Here is a 22,098-nt window from a genome sequence, read left to right on the forward strand (position 1 = left end):
TTATTGGAAGAAAATGTAAAAAGGTTTCATGTTGTTCCAAAAATTTCTTTTCGTTTTTTGTAGTCTGATAAAATTAATACCTTACTACTTTTAGGCTCTATGCACACTATGATGCCGATCACGCTTCCTTCACGCTCCAGCCTCAGTCCGTACCCGGTATCGCTCCAGTTCCGATTCGATATCGTACCGTAATCGGTTGGTCGAATAGAATATTTGACTGTAGCGAGATCGGACCTGTCGTGATTTGTACGGACATTGTGAATACCTTTTTGTTTCAATACATTTTTTTAGTCATGGCTAGTAAGGCTCGATACACACTATAATGCTCCTAGCGGTCCGATCTCACTCCGGTCTCGGTTCGACCAAGTCTCGCTGTATTTACACTACTTGTTCCAGAATCAGTCTGTCGTGATGTGATCCACAGCATTGATAATTCTGCCAGAGACCACAACAGTTAGTTAGGTAGCTTAACCTTAGACGCAAAAAAAAGAAAATATTGTAATAGTAGAAAAATAATAATATTAAAAATTTACAGTGTAAGCAAAGAAGTCTTGGAATTACCATTCATTGCCATTTTTTTAATGCCACGATATATTACTAGCCATGATGAGAAAAAAATGTAACATCACAACCACCACAACCGAAGAGAGGCTGGAGTTGAAATAAAGACGTATTCACACTGTCGGGACCAGTCATGACAGGTCCAATCTCGCTCCAGTCAAATATTCTTTTCGACCAACCGGTACCTGCACGATTTCGAATCCAAACTGGAGCGATACCGGGATCCGCAGCGAGCTCGAACCGTGAATGGCATCATAGTGTGTATCGAGCCTAATCATTTGTTAAATTTTGAAATATGTACAGTATGGTGGTTTTTGCTAAATTTTTAACTCAACAGCTATATGGGATACTTGCTATATTATTTGAGAAATAAGGTTTTAGTATCTAAGAAAATCCAGTAACACGCATTTGACAATTATGTTCATAAATATTTACTCTATTTTGTATTGTAACAATGTTGTTAGACCATTTCTTAAAACAAACTTTCTTCGATTTTTAATCTAATAATAAAACTTTATAGTTAATTTATGCATAGTGGAAACCTTGATTATAACTTGAATAACTGTTACTATATATCCATATATGTATTTAGTTACCTCTTTCACTTTGTGGCATTTTGTATATAATGAAATTTGTTTTCTCTGGATTGAATTGAATTGAGATGAGACTGTTTTTAATATCTTATCGATGCCAAATATTTAAAGTTGTAAATTAACTAATTATTATTATTCTGGAATGCTCCTTGTGTGGACACTTTAACCCAGGGTCACCTTCCTCGGAATAGCACAATAATAAACGGCTCAAATTTAGGAGTTTTTCACCAAATTTGATGTTGTTCACTTGGCCATGGGGTTAAAGTGCTAATTAATGATTTAAGTTGGCGCCTGGTAGATAGTACCGGTGACTCTAGACCTGCTGCTTTCCTCGCTCAGCGGATAAGTATCGCAATACAGCGAGGAAATACTGCCAGCGTTAAGGGTTTAAGCCAACCAAACTTTTAAGTGTGTTTTAATTTAATATTAATCAATATGTAGGTTAATAATAATGTAAAAACTATATATTTGTGTGTTGGAAATAAACATAAATATTCATTCTTAGATATAATTATATTGTTAAATTTAGATGCTGATTGATGTGTACGTAGTATTTCGACTGTAACATATGATAAGTCTTTAAGACATTTTAAACAGCCATCACAATTTTTTTTATGTTTTTCCAAAGTGAAATCCTTATTAGCTATTGTAACTAAGCTGTTATATTTTGTAAAAAAATAGAGATAAATGAGAGATAAACGTAAAATCATGGAAATAAGTCAATGGAGTGTCATACCCAATGCATCTCAAATGAGATAAATACATTATCGGCATCAAAATGATTATTTATCACCAAATTTAAACATAATCTTATAAAACGTAACATATTGATGCAATATTAATAATATTTATCAATTTTAAATGTTGGCCACACTGAAAAAAATAAGATTATATGGACTACAATTCTAAAATAATAAAGGTCCTATATCAACATTGGTTAATGGGAAACATCAAAATGCCACCTAAGATAAGGTTCATTAGTATAGTATTGTACGGCTCTGTTTTACAGTGTACGGATAAGTTCTACATAAGTTCCAAATAAGCTATTTGTTATTTATGTATAGGATAAACACTATTGTTGCGTTTTACGATTGTCGGATAGCCATCATAAGTTATGAGTCCGATGAAACGCGAAGTTTCTTACTATCTTCCACATAATATATGTGTTGCATAGCTATTTGTTACTTTATCCATACATTTTAAAACAGACCCTAAGTATTGTAAAAGTTTGGTACAGTATTATTGAAAAGTCATATTTATTGTATAGGCTTGATTGATCGTCCTTCGAACCATACTATATAATTAGAAAATATTTAAGCGATTCCAAACTGCAGTAAAGTTATTAACAATATCTCTTATCACTATTAATTGGTCCCGTATTACAACAATAATTAAATGTCAATCTATTTATTTATATATAGAGTACGAATATGCTTTTAGTTTAATTCTTGACAGTCATTGCTATGCTTAAACATACACAAAAAAATACACATGGAATTGATGACCTGATTCGGATTATTTTTGATGTGTGTCAAAAATTCGTGGGCAGCAGAACAAGATAGATCTAAAGTAGATTATGCAGTTATGTAACAAAGGAGTGTGAATAAAATTGTCTCCCAGAGATTCTACGATGCCCGTTTCATTCAGGTTTCTTTGAACGTTTTTATACAAATTTAATAGATTATAGATTATTTATAATATTTTTTGATTAGACTTTACCATGCATTTCTTACAATATAATCCTTTACCTGCCAGTTTTAGGCATGCACTTAAGAAATATTAATCAATATCCGAGGTTCAAACGCTTAACATCAAAATGACATAAATTTAAAATTACCAAATTTTGGTGTAACCTTGTGAAGTAAAACATACTTTTCTTACCTCGCGTTTGTGATAATTTGCAGTATTCTTATCAGTCTGGTATTTTCCCTTAGATTTCCAAGGGAACAATATAACTGTTAATCAGTGAACATTGTCAATGACATGTATTCAATAAGGCTAAACCAAATGTCTCTATTTAAGTTTAGTTTTTATAATGTATTTGTTTTCATCTCTTCGTGTATGTTATGTTTGTCACATTAACTATTGTGTTTTATTTTTCTTGTGCCAATGTATCAGCTTTTGACATAAATTAATAAGGTTTAATATCGCTTTTTCAAATATTATTATATTAGATACTAGAATTTGGAAGTTATATTTTAAATTACTGAATCCGGATGTTGGGTCTCCGAATATTAGCCAAGGATCACAGGACCTATCAAAACCTGTATTTATGCTATCATATTTTTGATATGGAGACGTTTTAGTTAAAAATATTTTATCTCAGACATAAATAACTCGTTGTTTTTGTGGATCTACTCAAACTCATATCATTTGATTTGAGCCGTAAATATATTTGCATAGTTCACTTATCAATTAAATAATTAACACGCATGATATGTTTTTTTTTATTACAGAATCACTGAGTGAAATATAAACCTAATAATTATATTTTTAAGCTACTTAATATTTATTTACTCTAACACCCTTTCAAACAAATCTATATCTACAGGGCCATTATTAAGGGAAAAGATTTCGGTTTTGTTCGTAATCGATGAACTTAAAAACTGATAAACCAATTTTTTATTTTTTTACCACTAGTACCTAGTTGCCTCTTATCAGTGAGTTGCATATGACTTAAAATTAGGCCGATAGCGCTTTGTCAAGATTAAGAATTGGAAATGACAATTTTTATATACATGTATCTTTACTACGACATCATGGAACATTACGATCTAGCCTAACTTAAGACTAATAAGTAATTTAAGTCTAACCTAATTTACTTAAAAGGATTGTTATCATAAGTAAGTGTCCAATAACGCTACTTTTAGTCTCTATTAAAGGGGAAGGCACTCTGTTCTTGTGTTATTTTTTTTCATTCACAGTTTAGCACTTAATAATAAAGTACACTAAGTATATAGGCTTTATTTTTTATATAAAAAGTATGGTAAACGGGCAGGAGGCTCACCTGAAGTTTAGTGATATCACCGGCCATAATGTTGCCAGAATGCTTTTAAGATTTGATATTGAATTGGTTCAGCGGGCAGCTGGGTCCACATAGTGGTGGTGCGGGGCAAAAACTGCCATAAGAAATCCTCAGTAGTTGCATGATGAAAGAAGTGATAATGGAGTAATTTCGTATTCTGCCTCGACGGCTGATGATAAAACTCAGCTGCAGCTATTTATCCGAACAACTTATATAGACACTCTCCGTGGTAAATTCTGTAAATGCAGAAATACTATTCTTACATTACGATCCTGTAAAACTGCAGGGCACAGCTTCCTTCACCAAAGCAAGATAAGTCGTAAATATTAATTTGAGGAATGTAAATTCACTTAAATACAAAGGAATAAAGCAAATCAAGATTCAAAGTATTAATGGACTCAATTCAGAACCACACAGAAATGTTTAAATTCACAATAAATTATATGTATCTCCATAATAATATTTTATTTTAGTATAGTAATTTTTTTTATTCTAGGCTCATGGTCTTCATGGGAATTATCAAATCAATGTATACAAAATATTGTAAATACTATTTTTATAGTAAGTATGTAGTAGTATAAGTTTAAGTTTAGTATAAGTTTCTTGCACATTCTTCTCCAAATGAAGGACCTATACCTTTTGGACATTACATACTAATTGCATTGCAACTAGAGTAATTTTTTTTTAATATTTTCAACTTGAAATGTTCACTTTGAAACGGTGCTTTCTTAATGGGCCTTATTGAAATGAATGATTTGACTTTAACTTTATATACACATACATATTTAAAGAAATGATTATGAGTATATTTTCTTACAATGAAATGTTACTACAAATTTAGATGTTTCCATATTCAGTTTTTATCTTCATCAGTACAACGTACACTGATATGTTAATAATATTATGCAATACACTTTATGTATTGTCATCCTACGTCATATTTTTACGTACCCTTTTCTTTAATGATAACCATCTTTAAAACAGGTTAAGGTAGTAGTTAATATATAACTAAACAGAATAACTATAATATGGAAGCGATTGTGCGATCGTGTTTTCCTTTCAATCCTTAGAGCCATCAATTACTAAAATACACTATTGTACAAGATTTATAAAAACTAATTGTCAAATTTCCATTTCGAAGATTGACCCGCGTTTTGTGTATTTTGACAAGATCATTAGTTATCGGTGAAATAGAAAAAACAACCATTGCGACAACGTTTTAGGTCTTGACCTATTTTTTATTTCTCTAAAAGGTAGGTGTGATCATAATTCGCGGTACGCTCGAGTGTAAGCGCACATAGACTGAAACGGCATTGGTCGAATCTACGTCCTCAGGTATGAGAGTCACCCTGAACCTTTTAAACCATCACAGCATATTACAACAGCATATTTATCGGTGAAAACCGTAAAAAAATCCGTTCCTGAGGTTTTGAGTTTATCGAGTTAATGTAGACCATGGAACTTGGTTGGAAAAATATTTGGCACAGTTAAAAACGCATATTGAAAATTGTGTTATTCAAAGTTGTAATTTTTTTTTACCTACCCTCATTTCCTCTAACTAATTTCAAGCGTGGTTCATCTGCCATTTAATCCGTGATCGACAATGAAACACCACACGCAATTGATTTTTGTATTTAATATTAATTATTCGTAACTTGTATGTGTAATTATGAAAAAACTTTCTGCCTCCCAGATTTTGTTGAGTGTTATTTTCTGTCCGTTGTTTGTGATTACACATGAGGAGGTGTTGGGAGGGCATTATGCGATTCCCAAACAAGGTAAGAATTCACTATAACATAATATTAAATTAATAGGCTAATTGTAGTGATTTATTTGGGTTTATTCAAAATATTGTTTCCTACTACAGAACTAAAGTAATGATATTTTTTTTGTGTTGCAAATCTGACGAATAGACACGTTACATGAGAGTGAGTGTTTACTAGTTTTTAGACTAAAAATTATTAACTTAAGTAACTTATTAATAAACGAAAGATTTGTATATATAACCGATATAGCTATGATTTAAATCTATTCAGTTTAAGGTTATGTATAAAGGTTACATTCATTCATCATATGTTTATACACGTACCTTATAAATTCAATTTTAAATATTGTTGAAGTATCGACCTAACGGACAAGAAAGCTTCCCGATCGGGATATATCCAGCCTTTTCAACCACGTTATAAAAAACTGAGTATTTATTAGGATTTATATAATAGATACATCTCATGTAGTGGACATGAGATGTATTTTATGATGATATGATTATTTATAATAAGTAATATTTTCGTAAGATCGTTTTGAATTTTATTTAAGCAAATTATATCTAAATTAAATTACATAAACATTTCAGAGCACAAACACACTATCGAGCCGCCCTGCGCAGTTTGTCCCAGAAACGGCGTTTGCGTCCCAAAAATCCAATGTCCCGCTCACATTCGTCCCGGAGCATACAACCCTAGGTGTCATTTAGACAAACAGCACATTGGCATTTGTTGTTTCACTGGATACAGTCATGCAAGTACGAAAGAAGAATGAAAATTTAGGCCTATATAGTTTGACTAAAGATAGTTTGATTTGTCTTTAAGTAACTCCGATTTTGTTTTCTGCTTCTTTCACTCATCTATAATATTAACCATAATTACTACGTGTAGTTTTTTTGCAGAAGATTGTGATATAATGCTATTTATAGAAAATTCACAGTAATAATAAACGCTTTTAGCTGAGTTGCTCGCTTGATAGAAAATTCACAGTAATAAACGCTTTTAGTTGTTGATATATCGGTTGTGAATAACAGGAGCCTTTTCAATTTAGGTAGGGATTTCTTTGTTTAATAGAGGCTTTCAACTTAAATCATTTTACTCATTCAATTGTTGTTAAACATCCTTTATATATATATATACTTTATACAATTGTATAAGGGTTCGTTCAGATGACAGGCGCATTGATCACGCGTGCGAGATTTTTGTATAGTGTTCATATGACACGCCCTTGTCAGGCAATGAACGCGCTCACTTGGACTTCAGTAAAGAAACAGTTTGAGCTGTGATTTTATACTTGTGGCAGTAACGACGCAACGTAAGACGAATCTATCGTAATTAATCACAATTAATCATAGATGACACTCATAATTTTTTTGCAAATAATACGCTTCATAATATTGAAATATCGAACGACAAAACGGTTCATAATAACGTATTATAAACATATTTTTAACCTATATATTAATAGTAATCATAAATAGATAAAAAGAAAATTCCTCTGGCAGTGTACCTTTAACGCTTGCGGCATTGCATAATTCTGTATCGCAATACAACGAAATCTTTTTATGATTCTACTAATCAATATGTGTCGAATTATAATCCTTCAGGTGTGTGAAGACAGTTAAATAACAATCGTAGATCTAAATAGAAACATCCTTGAAAGAAAGTTGTATTTTCTCTAATAATCTAGATTGTTTGCATGAAAATTTCATTCCCGAGTCTTCTGCGTAATAATATTGAAGTGAAAATATTTACGTTTGTCTTGTGTACAGCAAAATTAGTTGATTACAATAGAAGCTCTTATCTTTTATATAGCACTACTGATACATTGAAAAACAAAGATTTTGTAAGGATAGACAAGAAATATCAATATTTCATACAATTTTGTTAGCAAAACTTTAGCAAATTTAATGTAAATGCTGTAGAAACAAACGGTACAAATATCATTTAGGTAAATGTCGTATATAATCTTTGTTTGACAGTCTTGATTTCCAATTTTCCATTATGATATAACACATCATCAGCCATTTATTAAGGCAATTTACCACCACCAATATGGAAAATATTAAATTTATCTATATTTATATTTTTCAAATGTGTCTACTACAAGATTGCTTACAATTCACAGCTGAGTTTGAAATAATTCCCGAAATCAGTAAGGAAGAGATCAAAGCTGTTCACAACATCTCCAAACAGAAACTTGATAACTGGATTAAGAGGGCGGATCTTCTAACAAAAATCAATGTCGAGAAAAGACATATCCATCATCACGAGGTAAATATTTTATGTATTCAATTCGTGTCGGTTCTTATTGAACACTGAGGGACCGACACGGTAAAAAATAACCAAGGCTGCTAGTGTCATACAGCCAGCATGTTACATACATAATAATTTAATACATTGTAATTGGAAAATAACTTTTCCAGGCAACAAACAAAGAGACGAATGACTTGGGACACGGTGGGCTGTTGAATGTCTTCGTTGCTCAGGAATTGCGAACGCGTCTGGCTATAACAGAGGCAGACCTTGCATTAGCATTCACGGGGAATATAGACGGTAAGTTTATTGAATAAACGCATACAGTAACTCGGAAGCCAGTCCCGGTGAAATAATAAGTTTCGGGTCGGTAGTCACTAGGCAAATTTATTTTTCTTTAGGGAATCACTAGGTCGGTAAATTAAAGTCTTTAGACTTATAGTAAAAATTGTATTATTCCTTATATATGACCTTTCACTAGTCGAGTACAACTAGAAGTATGAATATGAAGAACTAGAAGTTTGCGTCGCCCCCCCCGCCGACCTTACAATAATAATTTAATGTTGCGCCTGGTACAAAACTTGAGCAATGACGCAACACAGACGAAGGTTTTTTATTTGCCCCGGTCCTGTCAAAATGTTCACCATACAAGCACGTTTAACTTTCCCTTTTTCCAGTATGGTCTATATCTTCAATTCCTAATGATCAATGAACGCTGTAATCAATGAAGGCTGTAATGTCACAGTCCTATGCACTAAACGAATATTGTTTACGGGATATCATGAAGCTGATTACAAAATACTAAATAATGTAACAGATTTACTATTACGCAATCACGCAAAACCTTTTACTATGAAATTTATTTTTCGTACATTTAAGTTCATCCAGGTTGTATTAGTAATCATAACAATCGAATATACAGAATATACAATTTTCTTAAACTACATAGCAATAATAAAAATAATAAAAAAAGAAAATTTAAACACATTTAAAAGTTCCCCATGGCAGTGTACCTTTAACGCTGACTGGAGTCACCGGTACTATCTACCAGGCGCTAACTTAAATCATTAATTAGCGCCTGGTCACTTGAACCCCACGGCCCAAGAGTCTCTAACTCCAAAGGGAACAAAATGGAAGTTGGTCAAAAGTTGTATAATTTTCCATCTGCTCTGCGACCGCCCCATTTTTTTTGCTTGTCCGAGGGAGGTGAGACGGGGCAAATGTGTCCACACAAGGATAATCCCATACCAAAGCCCATCACATCTTCAAAGGGGTCAACGACATCATATATATTCTATAATTGCACTGTATCAGATATATTCTGTCAATTCCAGGTCCGTTCTGTCCACTGCCACCAACCTGTCCAGCTGTGCCAAGTAAATACAGGAGGGTTGATGGCAATTGTAACAATAAACAGCAGCCAAGTTGGGGAGCAGCACTCACTGGCTACGAGAGAATACTACCACCTGATTATAGAGATGGTATAGAGATTTATTTATTTGTTTTTTTTATTTACTTCTACATAAACAATTACACTAATGATATAGACAAAACGGTATACATAATATATAAAAAATAAAATCAACAGGAATTATTAAACAAATAATACCTAATTCGGCTGTGTTGTGATGCTATGTTCGTGAGATTGGACGGAGTATATTATATCTATATGCCAACGGACCCACAGTTCTAACACGCATCTCAGAGAAGTTCTCCCTTCACAATTTACCGAGATATATATCGGATATGGATACATAATTTGTGGGATTTTGGATAGTTTTTTATCGGACATTAATTACAACTTGTTTGCGTTGGTGAGGGAGTAAAACAAATTTAATTGTTAAGGGACAAATTTAATCCCTTAACGATTAGGGATTTCTTAATAAATATGTATTATGTATTGATTTTCTAGGTATATGGGCGTTTCGTCTGTCTATCACGGGTTCACCATTACCCAGTGCTAGAGATGTCAGCTCTACTCTTCTAGTTGACGGAAGTCATCCCAGTCGGTCACACAATTTGTTGTTCATGCAGTTCGGACAATTTCTAGCTTATGACGTGAGCGCTGGAGTACTTTTTTCTACGGGTAACTATTATTAAGAATATATATTACTATATATAAGATTTCTGTATCTGGTTCTGGATCTAGGTGATCAGCCTCCTGTGCCTGACACACGCCGTCGACTCAATACAACCTCAAGGATAGGTCGTACGCTGAATTCGCTGGTACTCGTTGACCTGACCTTGTATCTCTTGACAACGTTTAATTCCAGTTCATTGTGTTGTTTATATCTGAATATTTACAAAATGGAGAGATCCTCATAAGCATTACGACCCTTTATTAATTTATCACTGTACAATACAAATAATACCTTTTAGCAAATGGCACCGCTGTCTCGTGCTGCTCAGCTGACGGTACCCACCTCCCAATCGAACACCAACACTGGGCATGCGAAGGTATCGATGTGAGTCCTAAAGACGCATTCTATGGACAATTTAACAAGCGTTGTATGAACTTTGTACGAACTCAACTGGCGCCGTCAGCTGATTGCTCGGTTGGATATGCCAAGCAGGTATTTTTATGTGTTTTTTTAAATTTAAAAACAACTGTTTTTTATATATCCTATTGCTACGGAGATTTCCAGCAAAACGCAGCGTCGGTTTGGTATGCACAGAATACTATAAAAATGGTTGATGAAATAGGCCCTAGTCCCGGAATCCCAAAGTCACCTTTTCAATCACATCTCTCTCGTCGGTATTTAAATTCAACATTTATAATATTGTTACGAGCTAGGGGATCGGATAGAAAATGCCGTAGATTTATTCAAAGGTTTATTTCTTGATTATTCAATGAGGAATTTATGGGCACAAATTAATTGTAGAGATGCACTAATAACACACAAAAACACAGTCACTAATTACTTCACTTATGCACACTTCACACTGTACTTTATCACTTGTATTCACTTTATCGCTTCGGTGTTTCTCTCTTGTTATCGCATTCAAAACTAAAGGCGACTAGTCGCGTTTCGGCCCGCTTATATATCCCTGGGAATAATTCTAAACAATATTCGAGAACTCTCTAGGCGGGATAGCTAGAACGTCCGTACTCTTTGTCTCTTTCGCACGTTGCTCCGTCCTTGTCGTTCGGCGTTTTAGAGTGCTCAGTCTAGTTTCGAGAAAGTTCCAATCTTCTCTCTCTCTCTCTCTCATATCATTTCGTCCTTGTCCCACACCTACAAAGTTCGGTCCAGAATATTCCTCAATCAAAGGGTTATAACTAGGCCTGAAAACGCCTGAAAACGGGTCTCCTGAAAACTGCACCACACGACTACACATGTTCTGAAACTGACTGAAAAAATGTTTCAGCTTCCTGAAAACTAGGGTAACATTATGGAAATTACAATTTTCTAATATGTGATTGACCCTCTCCTGAAACGGTCAGAAATCATATTACAGCCTGCTGAAAAGTTCTCTAACTAGTGGAAAAATCTAGAAACATTGCAGTCGACCCATCTTCGTAACAATATATATGTTGTGTGACTTGTATTATATACTTTCAGATGAATGGTGCAACCCATTACATAGACTTATCTCCGCTGTATGGAAGTTCATTAAAGAAGCTTCAAGAGTTGAGGGTTGCAGGGGGTAGGCTTAAATCATTCCACGATTTTGGAAGAACATTACCACCTCTCACTAATAGAAAAGAGTGTTTAATTGAAAAGCACGGCGCCGCTTGTTTCGATTCAGGTTAGATACGTGAATATTATTAGCGGTGACATGCTCAGCCATCTCATTAGCGATTTTGTTTCTAGGAACAATGCAATAAGAGCTGATCATATGTCCGTGCTTCTGTTTATTTATTGGTCCTGGTCATGTAGCCCTTTGCGTCCATCGGTATTTATATACATAAATACACTTTTACCCGATTAACCTATCATTTAAGTTTAAAGTTGTGACATTTTAAATCTTTCAGGTGATAACCGTGGAAATCAAATAATTTCACTAACGGTGATGCATACCTTATTCCTTCGGGAACATAATAGAATAGCTCGAGCTCTTTCTCTAATAAACTCCGAATGGGATGATGAGCGGGTCTTCAACGAAGCCAGAAGGATAGTGCAAGCAGAATTCCAGAATATTGTCTATTACGAATGGCTACCGTTGCTCTTAGGTAATCCTAGTAATCCTTGGTGGTAAAATGACACTCTTATACTACTTTAAATATGTCAATTGGTTTCTTATAAAACATTAATTATTTATATTCTACGTCGCTAATTGTTAAGTATAAATGTGACAATTATACAAATGTATAAAAACTTCAAATATATTTCAGGTCCGAAAATCATGAGGTTATTCAAAATGTCATCACCAAAGGGTTACTCCACAGGATATAATCCAAGTGTCAACCCTTCAACCACAGCAGAGTTTGCAGCTGCAGCCATGAGATTTGGGCACTCCACTGTCGATAGTAATATCATGTCAGTGTACTTCATAAATTTATTTAAATCTAACTAAACCAATATTTAGATAAATCCAAATTAGTGTTAGGAAACATTCCTTTCATTTGGAATAGTCAGAAGCCTGCTTTCAGTAAAATTATTAACAACAAGAACTGGAATAATTCTCCCTCCTCCACAGGACTGTAACCTCCGTTACAGGACTGTAACATCTCAAACGTCACACCTCAGTGTGATGTTTGAGCATAAATAAAATAACATAAAAATCATAATAATTAAAGAATGGTTTCAAGCCTAAACAATGCATTTTTAAAGATCTTGTATTCGAAACATTGCATCAACATTCCAGGATCCCTCAATCCAATGATGTGGTAGAAACACTCCCAATATCAGAAGTAATGTACCAACCTTCCCGGATGAGATTTAAGCCTTTTTTGGATAGAGTTCTGATCGGGATGTCCTGGCAGCCGATGCAAAATGTCGATCCTTTAATTAGCAACTCCGTAAGTGCTGAATTAAGATTATAATTTTACTAAAAACATTGCATATACCTAGAAGGAAATTAGTTGCCGTCCTTCAATTGGTTTAATTAGAATGTTAACTAATGTATTTTATTTAAAAAGTTAACTAAAGTTCTTAATGTTTTCCGATGGTAACTGAAAAGTAACATTTGAAACAACATTTGTAACGTGTGATAACAAATAATGTGTATACCTTCAGCTCTCTAAATACCTATTCCATGGTGGACATCCCTACGGACTGGACCTGGCTGCCATCAACATACAACGGGGAAGAGACTATGGGCTGCGTTCCTACAATGATTACAGAAAATTGATTGGCTTGGAAAAATTGGGATTTACTCAATATTCATTTAATGTAAATATTACATTTTTATTTTATTCTCTGTACTTACAACAGCGATACCGATTTTAATATTGAACATTATACCATCATTCATTATCGTGAGCGCTGATTCAACAGATTTAAGATCGCGTATATATATACCTACCACAACTGTAACAGAGTACCTCAGTCATAATTTAATGAATTCTCACTTTTAGACAATAATGTAACTTTCTTTGCTATGCACCTATTTAAATATATTTTATAGATTTCTTTAAACTTTACTGCTGAAGTTGTTATATTTTCTATACGTTTAACATTTTCAGGTAGCAAAACGCTTGGCGTTAGTGTATCATTCGCCACAAGACATCGATCTTTGGATTGGTGGTCTTCTGGAAAAGCCAATTGATGGCGGTTTGGTAGGGCCAACGTTTGCCCAAATTTTAGCTGATCAATTTACAAGATTTAAAAGGGGGGACAGGTATTTTTTCGATTACGGGCCAGATGTTAATCCTGGAGCTTTTAAAATCGGTAATTATACATATCAGTTACTGAGTATTTTTCTTTTAATAATTAATTAATTATGAACACTTCGTTGCATGTATACTGAAACGTAGTACAGTTAAAATAAAAAGGAAGGCCACTGGCGGCCTTATCGCTTTCGAGTGCTCTTTTCCAGACTGTGTGAAAAAAGGTCTGCGTAATAAGTGCAAAAATACTCAAGAAATATAGTTATTTAGACAAAACTGATAGAACAAAGAAAATCAATGAAATGTTGAAACGGACTGTAATAAAGAAAAAGTGCAGATGAATCACGATAATTTCAGATCAGATCATTAATGCTTGTACTGATTTTAAGAAAGATAGAGAAGAAGCTAAGCGGATAGGACCGGATTTATTTCCATAGCCTTACCACAGACACCTTAAAGGATTCGTCATGAAAGGAAGAGTTCGCCAAGAGAGAGATGGGATATCATATAGTTTTCGGAAGAGATTTCGTAGGCCAATACGGGCATTTAATAATAGTCTGTCGGAACAGATCTAAATCTCAGTATTAGTATAGATATTTTATATTTAGAGAGAAGGTTCTTTGATATAATTTTAATTAACACTTCATAGTGCCATATGAGCGCGATAAAGGAGTTCAAAGGATTTTCTCACGTGAAAACTTTATTTAACGATATTATAAATGGCTAATATATATTTTAGATCAATTACTGGAAATCAAGAAGGTCACATTTGCAAGAATAATTTGTGACAACAGTGATCATATTGAACTAGAAAATCAAGCGCCTGATGCTTTTTTGCGAGCAGATTTGCCTGGGTGAGTATTATTTTTATTTAATAAGTAAGTTATTCATTCTTTACTAACCTTTAAAGTATATCTAAATTTTTGCGCCGTCTTAATATTACTTATTGTACTATATATACAAGTCGTAAGTAACGGTAGAAAAAAAATTGGAGCCGCTTAAGGTGAAGTATATTTATAGTTTGAATGTTTATTTACAGAAATGAGCCAGTACCATGTACCAGTCCTCAGATCCCAGCAATAGACTTAAGAATATTTAAAGATATATAAATAAATATTTAGAATGTTAAGGAAAGGTATAATGATAGTTTTTTTTAAAGCAGAGTTCAAGAAATCCGTAATTATTTGAAAATAATAGTATATGGGTACAATACAATTGTTCGATTTTATTTTAAAAGTGAGTGTAATGTACCTTTTAAAATAAGTTCAATTATTGTAGGGTGTTTCTGGAGTTAAATTTAAACTTATATTAATTCATTTGATTGTTTAAAGTAATTTGGGTTGGAGGGATAAAAAAATTAAATTTCGTACTATTGAATTCTGCTTTGAAAATGTCCGAATATGTACCTGGTTAAGTGGTTTTTTCCGTAAAAAATCCAGAAATCGGGAGAGTAAAGACTGATTAATATTAGCAAAAGGAGCAGTTTGAAAATAACAACACTTCAGCCCTTCATCTGTAACTTCTTTAGAAGTACTCAGAGATACAATCTGTCACTTCAATTCTTTGGCATAATACTTTTACGTTAGGCTTTCTTGTGTCAGAATAAATGGAAAAACAACAGGCGCTAAATTTGTTAATGAAGTACATCTGAGTTTTTTTTCTTCGATCAGAATTTAAAAAGCTCCAGTGGTTTCTTCTATTTCATTAAGCTTACTTCTAGCCTGAGAATTTCCTCCTAGACGGCGGAGCGGTGTTGCCATATTTAAATTCTATTTTATACTTGTCTTATTAACACATTTATTTTATTCCTTAACAATTTGTATTTAATAAGTTTGTTAATTTCCGTGTAAATACGTTTTAGGGGAATGTGTGGTAACTATTGTAAGCGGCATCGTGATAGGAGCTCCTAAGCATGATTAGATTTATTTAAGAAAAATTATGATTTTGCTATGTTAAAATGAAATTAATAATGTAATTGGTTGGCGCCACCATTGTAACTTTTTGTTGTGTAAAACGTATGAATTATTTTTAAATAAATAAAATGTACGTACATAGGTTCTTTGTCAATTTGTCAGCAATAGTTTTAGTCCTACCTTACCTTATACCTTTTCTAGATTTCTTTTGTATTTCGTAAAAGGACCAACATCTTATATTTGAATTAGATTTGGGATCACTTGTCCAGTCACTGGTCAAGACTTAATGTGGTAAAGAAAAATCGTCGACAACTTTAGCCTGTCTAACTCCGCTAGCGGTAAATTGTTTCAAGTACAGATTTCGTAGAGATGTGGGGTCTCTCTACATCTACTACCGCATTTACCACGGAGGCTGGAGAGTGTTTAGAGAAGTTGCTCGGACTAATACCTGCAGCTGAGTTTCATCGTCGGACGTCAAGCCAGAATACAAAATACCATCCGTATCACCTCGACGTTCCACACCTATGGGTTTCTTAAGGCAGTTTTTGCCGAGCACCGCCACTATGGTACCACCGTCTGCCCACTGATGTATTTTCGAACCAATTTGACTTAGGGTCCTTCAACAAAAGAGTGCACATATTCTTAAAAAGCAGGCAAGGCACTTGCGCACCTTCTGGCAATGTGAGTCCATGGGCACTTCATCAGATGAGCCTCCTGCCTGTTTGCCTCCTGATACATAAAAAAATGATTGTGTTTGTTGGTTCTCCGCTTTGTTTAGCACAATATAGGAGAGCCTCTGCCTCTGCGATACAAAAACCAAGACAATTTTCATAAAAGTCCACTGGGCAAGCAAGTCCTAGCTAATGTCAGTAGTATATTATAATGTATACCTGAAAATACTTTTGCACCATTTACAGTTGAAAACATTAAGTAAACACTAACTCATGACAAAATAACTTTAAAAAAAAATAGTTAAGTTCCCCATTACCTTAGATTCTGAAGGGTGAATGATCGGGCTGATACTGCCATACGCGTGTATCACTCGAAGCTGTCAAAATGTTTGCCCATTAGAAAATTATACTTTAATTGATTGGAAAACTTGTATTTTGTTAATAAACCTAAGAATAAGTGCCAGTTTTAAGTGAAAAAAGTTAATAAATCAAATTACTTAATTAAGTTGAGAACGTTTAGAGGTCTGGGACTCAAAATTGGGAAATAGACAAAAGACGCTTCCTAGAAAAAACCACGTTAAACTAATAACAGGTCGTGCTGGACATCGCCACTTATGAAATAGAAAGAGGGTTTGTCGTTGTGGGCTTGTTATGTCTTTGCGCAAATTTAAATATATATATATTCCGTGAAAATAACCACAAACACTGGTAAGTTAAGCCTTTGCTGTGTATAGAAGATTTTGATACAGCATTTGAGCCCTTGCATAGTTAGTACGCATCGATTTTATGGATTCCTCATCAAAAGTTCCAGGTTCAGGACCAGGTCGACTGATTATAAAAATATATTTATTTTATTGCATTGGTTTGGACAAAGAGAGCAACTCTTTGTTTCGATAAAATATATAAGAAACTTCAAGAAAAAACTTTCGAGCTTTCGATGTTACTAATGAGTAATAGCCTAGTCTTGCGTACTGAACAATCAAGAGTCTCACCTCGCTAAGTGTTGTGTTAGACAATTAAGTAAACAATTGTAATTTTGGCCTCAATCCCTAAATTAAAAAAGTGAACGACGTGAAGCGGTACAAATATCATGTACCGTTTCCCGATAAATCCTCAACAAGTCGATGATATTATTTTCTTTGAACTTGGATTCGTCCTTGGAATTGGTCGCTTGCAACATAAATTATCCACGAAATTGAAGTGTGACTAAGGAGTTCTCATATGAGCGGCCTATTTATAACGCTAAAAACATTTCAGTATCTTCGTTAATAACACAATGTAATTCCAAATTCGGCATCCTTATTCAATATTTATATTAATAATAATAAGTCTTTATTTAACCACATCTTATCAACATACATTATACAAAATTAATAGATATATAATTTTATTAATAAGATATTTTGCCATTTTCAGAACGTCGGCCCATCGCTCTTTTGGTCATCCAGTTACGGCTTTTGATTATTTGCCATCCGTATAACTATATATAAACGATGAACTCCGAGCAGTTTTCAAGTTTGAGAGGTTGGTTGGTTGATTTGGTTTTCATTGCCAGACGTCGCATATTGGCGGGACTAACCAATTATTTAAATAAATATTAAATATCCCGCGTATAGGACAGGGTTATTCTCGCTTTTTGGGGATTACTCAACCCTGTCTGGTGTCATTAAAGACACTACTTCCATGCATAGCAATGGCATAAGCTCTTTCAAAAGCTTCTGCTTTCCTGAACGACTTTTGCACGCCCAAATGAATTTACAATGGGCGGCCAGAAATAAATTGTACGTAAATTAAAGAAGAAGCTCATCCAGATTAATCTACAGCTATCCTGTGAAGAGTTCGTCATGTTATTAAACGAAAAAGGAAACTTCACGGATCAGACACACATCACAATCATGAATTAGTAATTTTCAATTTGTAACAGACTTGTCAGAATATTGCAACGCCATATTTTTCTTGTCTAAATAGTTTTTGATTACGTTTTTTTTTATTGAGAAGATAATTAAGATTAAACTATTTAAATCTTAACTAAAATATCATATTTTTATTAAAACACCTTTTGTATGGCTGCGACTTTTGCTATCTATTGTCACGTAAACGTTATTCGAACTTAAATAAAAAAAAAATTAAAAACTTCTGACTATGACGTTTGTTTACTATGTCCCGCTTTTATCAATCAACAAGTTCCAAAATCCCGACTTGGCAAAAATTATATGGCAACGCTGTCATAATGTTACATTTTGAACATAGATGTAAAGCTCGTATGAATTGCCCTAAAAGCAAAAAGTATGGTAGGCACATAACCGTACATAACGTATGAACACTTTTGGGCGCGACGCAAACACAATTGGTTTTACTTTTGTTTCGGCGAAAAATTCCAAGATTGTACGATGGACTGTCGTTCCCATTATTCGTATTTCATGATAATTCAATGGTGAGATAACGTGATTGTCCATCCATGTCGAACATCTCATTGGAGTATCATAGTTTAGAAAACTTTGCAGTAACTACATGACTCGGTATATTACGCATGTTAGTCGTTTTTAATGTCTTCTATCAGTCTTTTGAGTATTGGAGACTTTTAAATTTTAATTTGATTATTTAAATACGCGACTAAAACTACATTATATTGAATTTTGATAATGTTCACTGATTAAGGTTTTTGAATACATAAATAATATTTAAAACGCTTTTGTCCGCGACTGTCCAAGTTCAAAGTCAAGTCTTGGATGATTTACGAAGGCTCGATACTCGTTTTTGATTCCTGGGTACTGAGTAATTACTTCGTACTTACTGTTACAAAAGATTTAAATTTGATTTTTGACACTTTGGCATGAGGTCAGTGGCCCCAACACAATGCTAATCATAATTACAACACAAAAATATTTTTAAACGTAATTAATTTCTTATAAAAAAAAATCATCTCTACTTAGTGTTTAAAGCTTTCCAGTTATATATAAATCATTAAAATATGTACATTAAATCACAAAATTTTAATACAGTACTTTCGTATTTAGTACCTAAGTGTGGCAAGTTGATTGCATTTATAAGTATCTAATGAAATATTACAAGACATAATTTGATTTTAATACATAGGTACGAGTGAAAGTTAAGACGTAGGACTCGCGACTGTTTGACGCCGTCATTACCTAGACTTTTATTTATTTACTACCATTTACTAGTTTAGCGTTAACCAAGACGAATTAGAATAAAAAAAAAACAAGTATTTATCACCAACAGTATATGGTGTAGGACTGGTCAAGTAAAAAATCCGTCCTATTTTAAGCCTTCCACTTCCAAGAAATTTCTTAGACTCGGACGTCGGCGTTCCGGCCTGGCATGGTGGCCTGGCTAACCTAGAAACCTTCAACGTAATACACATAAGGCTACTTGCCTATTCGAAAAATGTATTTAACTAAGTACAGAGTTAAGTTAGACATAAGGTTGAATAACTGCTATCATTTTAGCTCAGTCGACACTGGATAAAACACTTATTAAGTTGCAATCAATGTTTCCAACAAAAACGTTGTGTTGTGAAGCTTAACGTCCTCTAGGAATGTCTAAGTGTTCCATAAATAGACTTGCAGACGATTTATATACCGCCTTGTCACAGGACGAGATCTCGGCTACAGAGTAGGAAGATGTATAGTAAATAGACGTTTGATTAGAATTTAGGTTTTAACAATCATATTAATTATTCGTTACAGATTTATGGTATGACGCAGGTAGCTGAAATGAGAACATACTGTATGCTATGGAATTATATCTTATGAATAAAAACAGATGTCAACAACAAAAAAAGTTTGTATAACGTCGATATTGGATTTGTATTGTTTAATAGATCTGCCATTATATGTTAATATAAGACTTGGTAAGCTTTTTAAAGAATTACTACAAAGATGTATGAAACGCTAATTTTAATGAGTTTATGGCAGATACTGTAGATGAATCTCTACAGGTCCGTGTCTATTTATAATTTATTTATTATAAGGAAACAAATAAATACTAAAATTAGTAGTATTTTTATTCTATTTTATATATGTTTTATTGTATTTTAATTATTTGTAACATTTATATTTACCAAAATTGTCATATATTTTTTGAAAAAGATAGCTCGTTGCTTATACTGTAAATATAGTATGATGTGGTAAACTTCAATAAATAAATTATTATTATTATAACTAAAAACTAAAATGGGAAGTATAATATTTTTAATAAATTTATTGTAGCATTTATGTTTACCATAACTGTTTTGTGTTTTAGAATAGATAACTTGCAACATATACTGTAGAAAAAGTGTGATATAAGATTTGGTGAACTTTAATAAATATAAGAAAATAATTTGTTAAAAAAAATTTTTATTCATAGCGCGTTTGAGACACCATCTCAACGGCTAATTAATTCACTTTAATTTTAATTTACCATAGTATCTAAGACTAGTATGGATCAGCGTATGGCCTATACAAATCGAAAATCTTGTAATTTCTATGGTAACTATAACTTACTGGACAGGGCTGTAAAATTAATCTTAATTGCGGAATTATATCTTACAAAACATAACGTTTTAAAGCACTAATAAATTTTCAGATATTACATATAATTTTACCTTTCGATTATATATTTTTAGTAGATAATACAGGAGCCTAAGAGTATATTAATCAGTCTTGAATAGGTATTAATTAAATAACATTAATATATATCTAATCATTTAAAACATTTCAATAAAGAATTAAATTAATTTTGATTTAATTAACTTAAGACATCAATTGGGAACCCTATCAAGTGGCTAGGTTCCTGAGTTATTAATGCGGCTACAGGCGGCGCCAATGACTGGAATCTTCGCAAGAGAAAAGGCGGAATGTGGAAAATACTAAAATTACCTCATGTATTTTTAGAATAAATAACTTAGATTAATCACATGATTAGTTAATCTCTGTAGCATATTTAGTACGAATATTATTTCTTAAAGGTGTGTCAATTAACTAAGACTAAGTTCAATGTAGCAACAATATTTTTTCAAACGCTTTACAGTGGTCCTGATAATGAAATTTGATAGTTAGATAATTATTATCTAAAATATCAATAGATTTTTTTGACAGTATTGAGTATGGTGATCAGGCCGTCCATGGAGACACACAGCAAGGAGGGGAGAGCGTTGCCGGCATTTTAGGATTTGAAACGCTCTTGGGACTTACGACCCTCAGTTGAATTCGTTATATATACATATCTCTCAGGTGGGAATAAGATAGGGTATTTTATTTGTAATATTTCTGATTTTTTTTTTAGGTCTTGGCCTCAGATTTCTCGATCTGTTTTATGATAATTTGTCAATATAATAAGCAAGTAGGTGATCAACCTCCTGACACACGCCGTCGACTTTTTGGATCTAAGGTAAGTTGGTTTCCTCGCGAAGGTTTCCTTCCGAAACCAAAAGTTAAATGCGCACACAGAAATGAAGTCCACTGGTGCACAGCCGGGATCGAACCTACGACCTCAGGAATGAGAGTCGCACGCTGAAGCCACTAGGCCAAAACTGCTCAAAA

The 22,098-nt window shown here is 33.4% G+C and overlaps 1 protein-coding gene across 2 annotated transcripts; it reads left to right on the forward strand.

The window, feature by feature from the left end:
• Positions 1–5,743: 5,743 nt before the first annotated feature.
• Positions 5,744–20,284, forward strand: LOC123709059 (chorion peroxidase). Of its 2 annotated transcripts, XM_045660155.1 has the most exons (16): positions 5,744–5,957; positions 6,533–6,700; positions 8,071–8,216; positions 8,369–8,498; positions 9,533–9,679; positions 10,111–10,284; positions 10,578–10,771; positions 11,762–11,948; positions 12,175–12,372; positions 12,535–12,679; positions 13,008–13,161; positions 13,379–13,534; positions 13,828–14,032; positions 14,711–14,825; positions 17,972–18,079; positions 20,263–20,284. In XM_045660155.1, exons 1-15 carry the CDS (start codon positions 5,849–5,851, stop codon positions 18,033–18,035), a joined length of 2,292 nt encoding a protein of 763 aa, XP_045516111.1. In that variant the 5' UTR covers positions 5,744–5,848; the 3' UTR covers positions 18,036–18,079; positions 20,263–20,284. The 2 variants fall into 2 exon arrangements, with proteins under 2 accessions (XP_045516111.1, XP_045516110.1); XM_045660154.1 differs by lacking the exons at positions 17,972–18,079; positions 20,263–20,284 and adding an exon at positions 15,011–15,135 and having other exon boundaries at positions 5,745–5,957.
• The last annotated feature ends 1,814 nt before the right edge of the window (positions 20,285–22,098 follow it).

Source organism: Pieris brassicae, chromosome 4 (genome assembly GCF_905147105.1).
Source record: "Pieris brassicae chromosome 4, ilPieBrab1.1, whole genome shotgun sequence".
In the NCBI taxonomy this organism is placed as follows: domain Eukaryota; kingdom Metazoa; phylum Arthropoda; class Insecta; order Lepidoptera; family Pieridae; genus Pieris; species Pieris brassicae.

What these genes read in the sequence shown, in the direction of transcription:
- LOC123709059 (XM_045660154.1), top strand. Translation starts at nt 5,849, where the DNA reads ATGAAAAAACTTTCTGCCTCCCAGATTTTGTTGAGTGTTATTTTCTGT. An exon ending in CACTGGATACAGTCATGCAA is followed by an intron (nt 6,701 to 8,070) that starts GTACGAAAGAAG and finishes TACAATTCACAG; the next exon opens with CTGAGTTTGAAATAATTCCC. An exon ending in TCCTGGAGCTTTTAAAATCG is followed by an intron (nt 14,033 to 14,710) that starts GTAATTATACAT and finishes TATATATTTTAG; the next exon opens with ATCAATTACTGGAAATCAAG.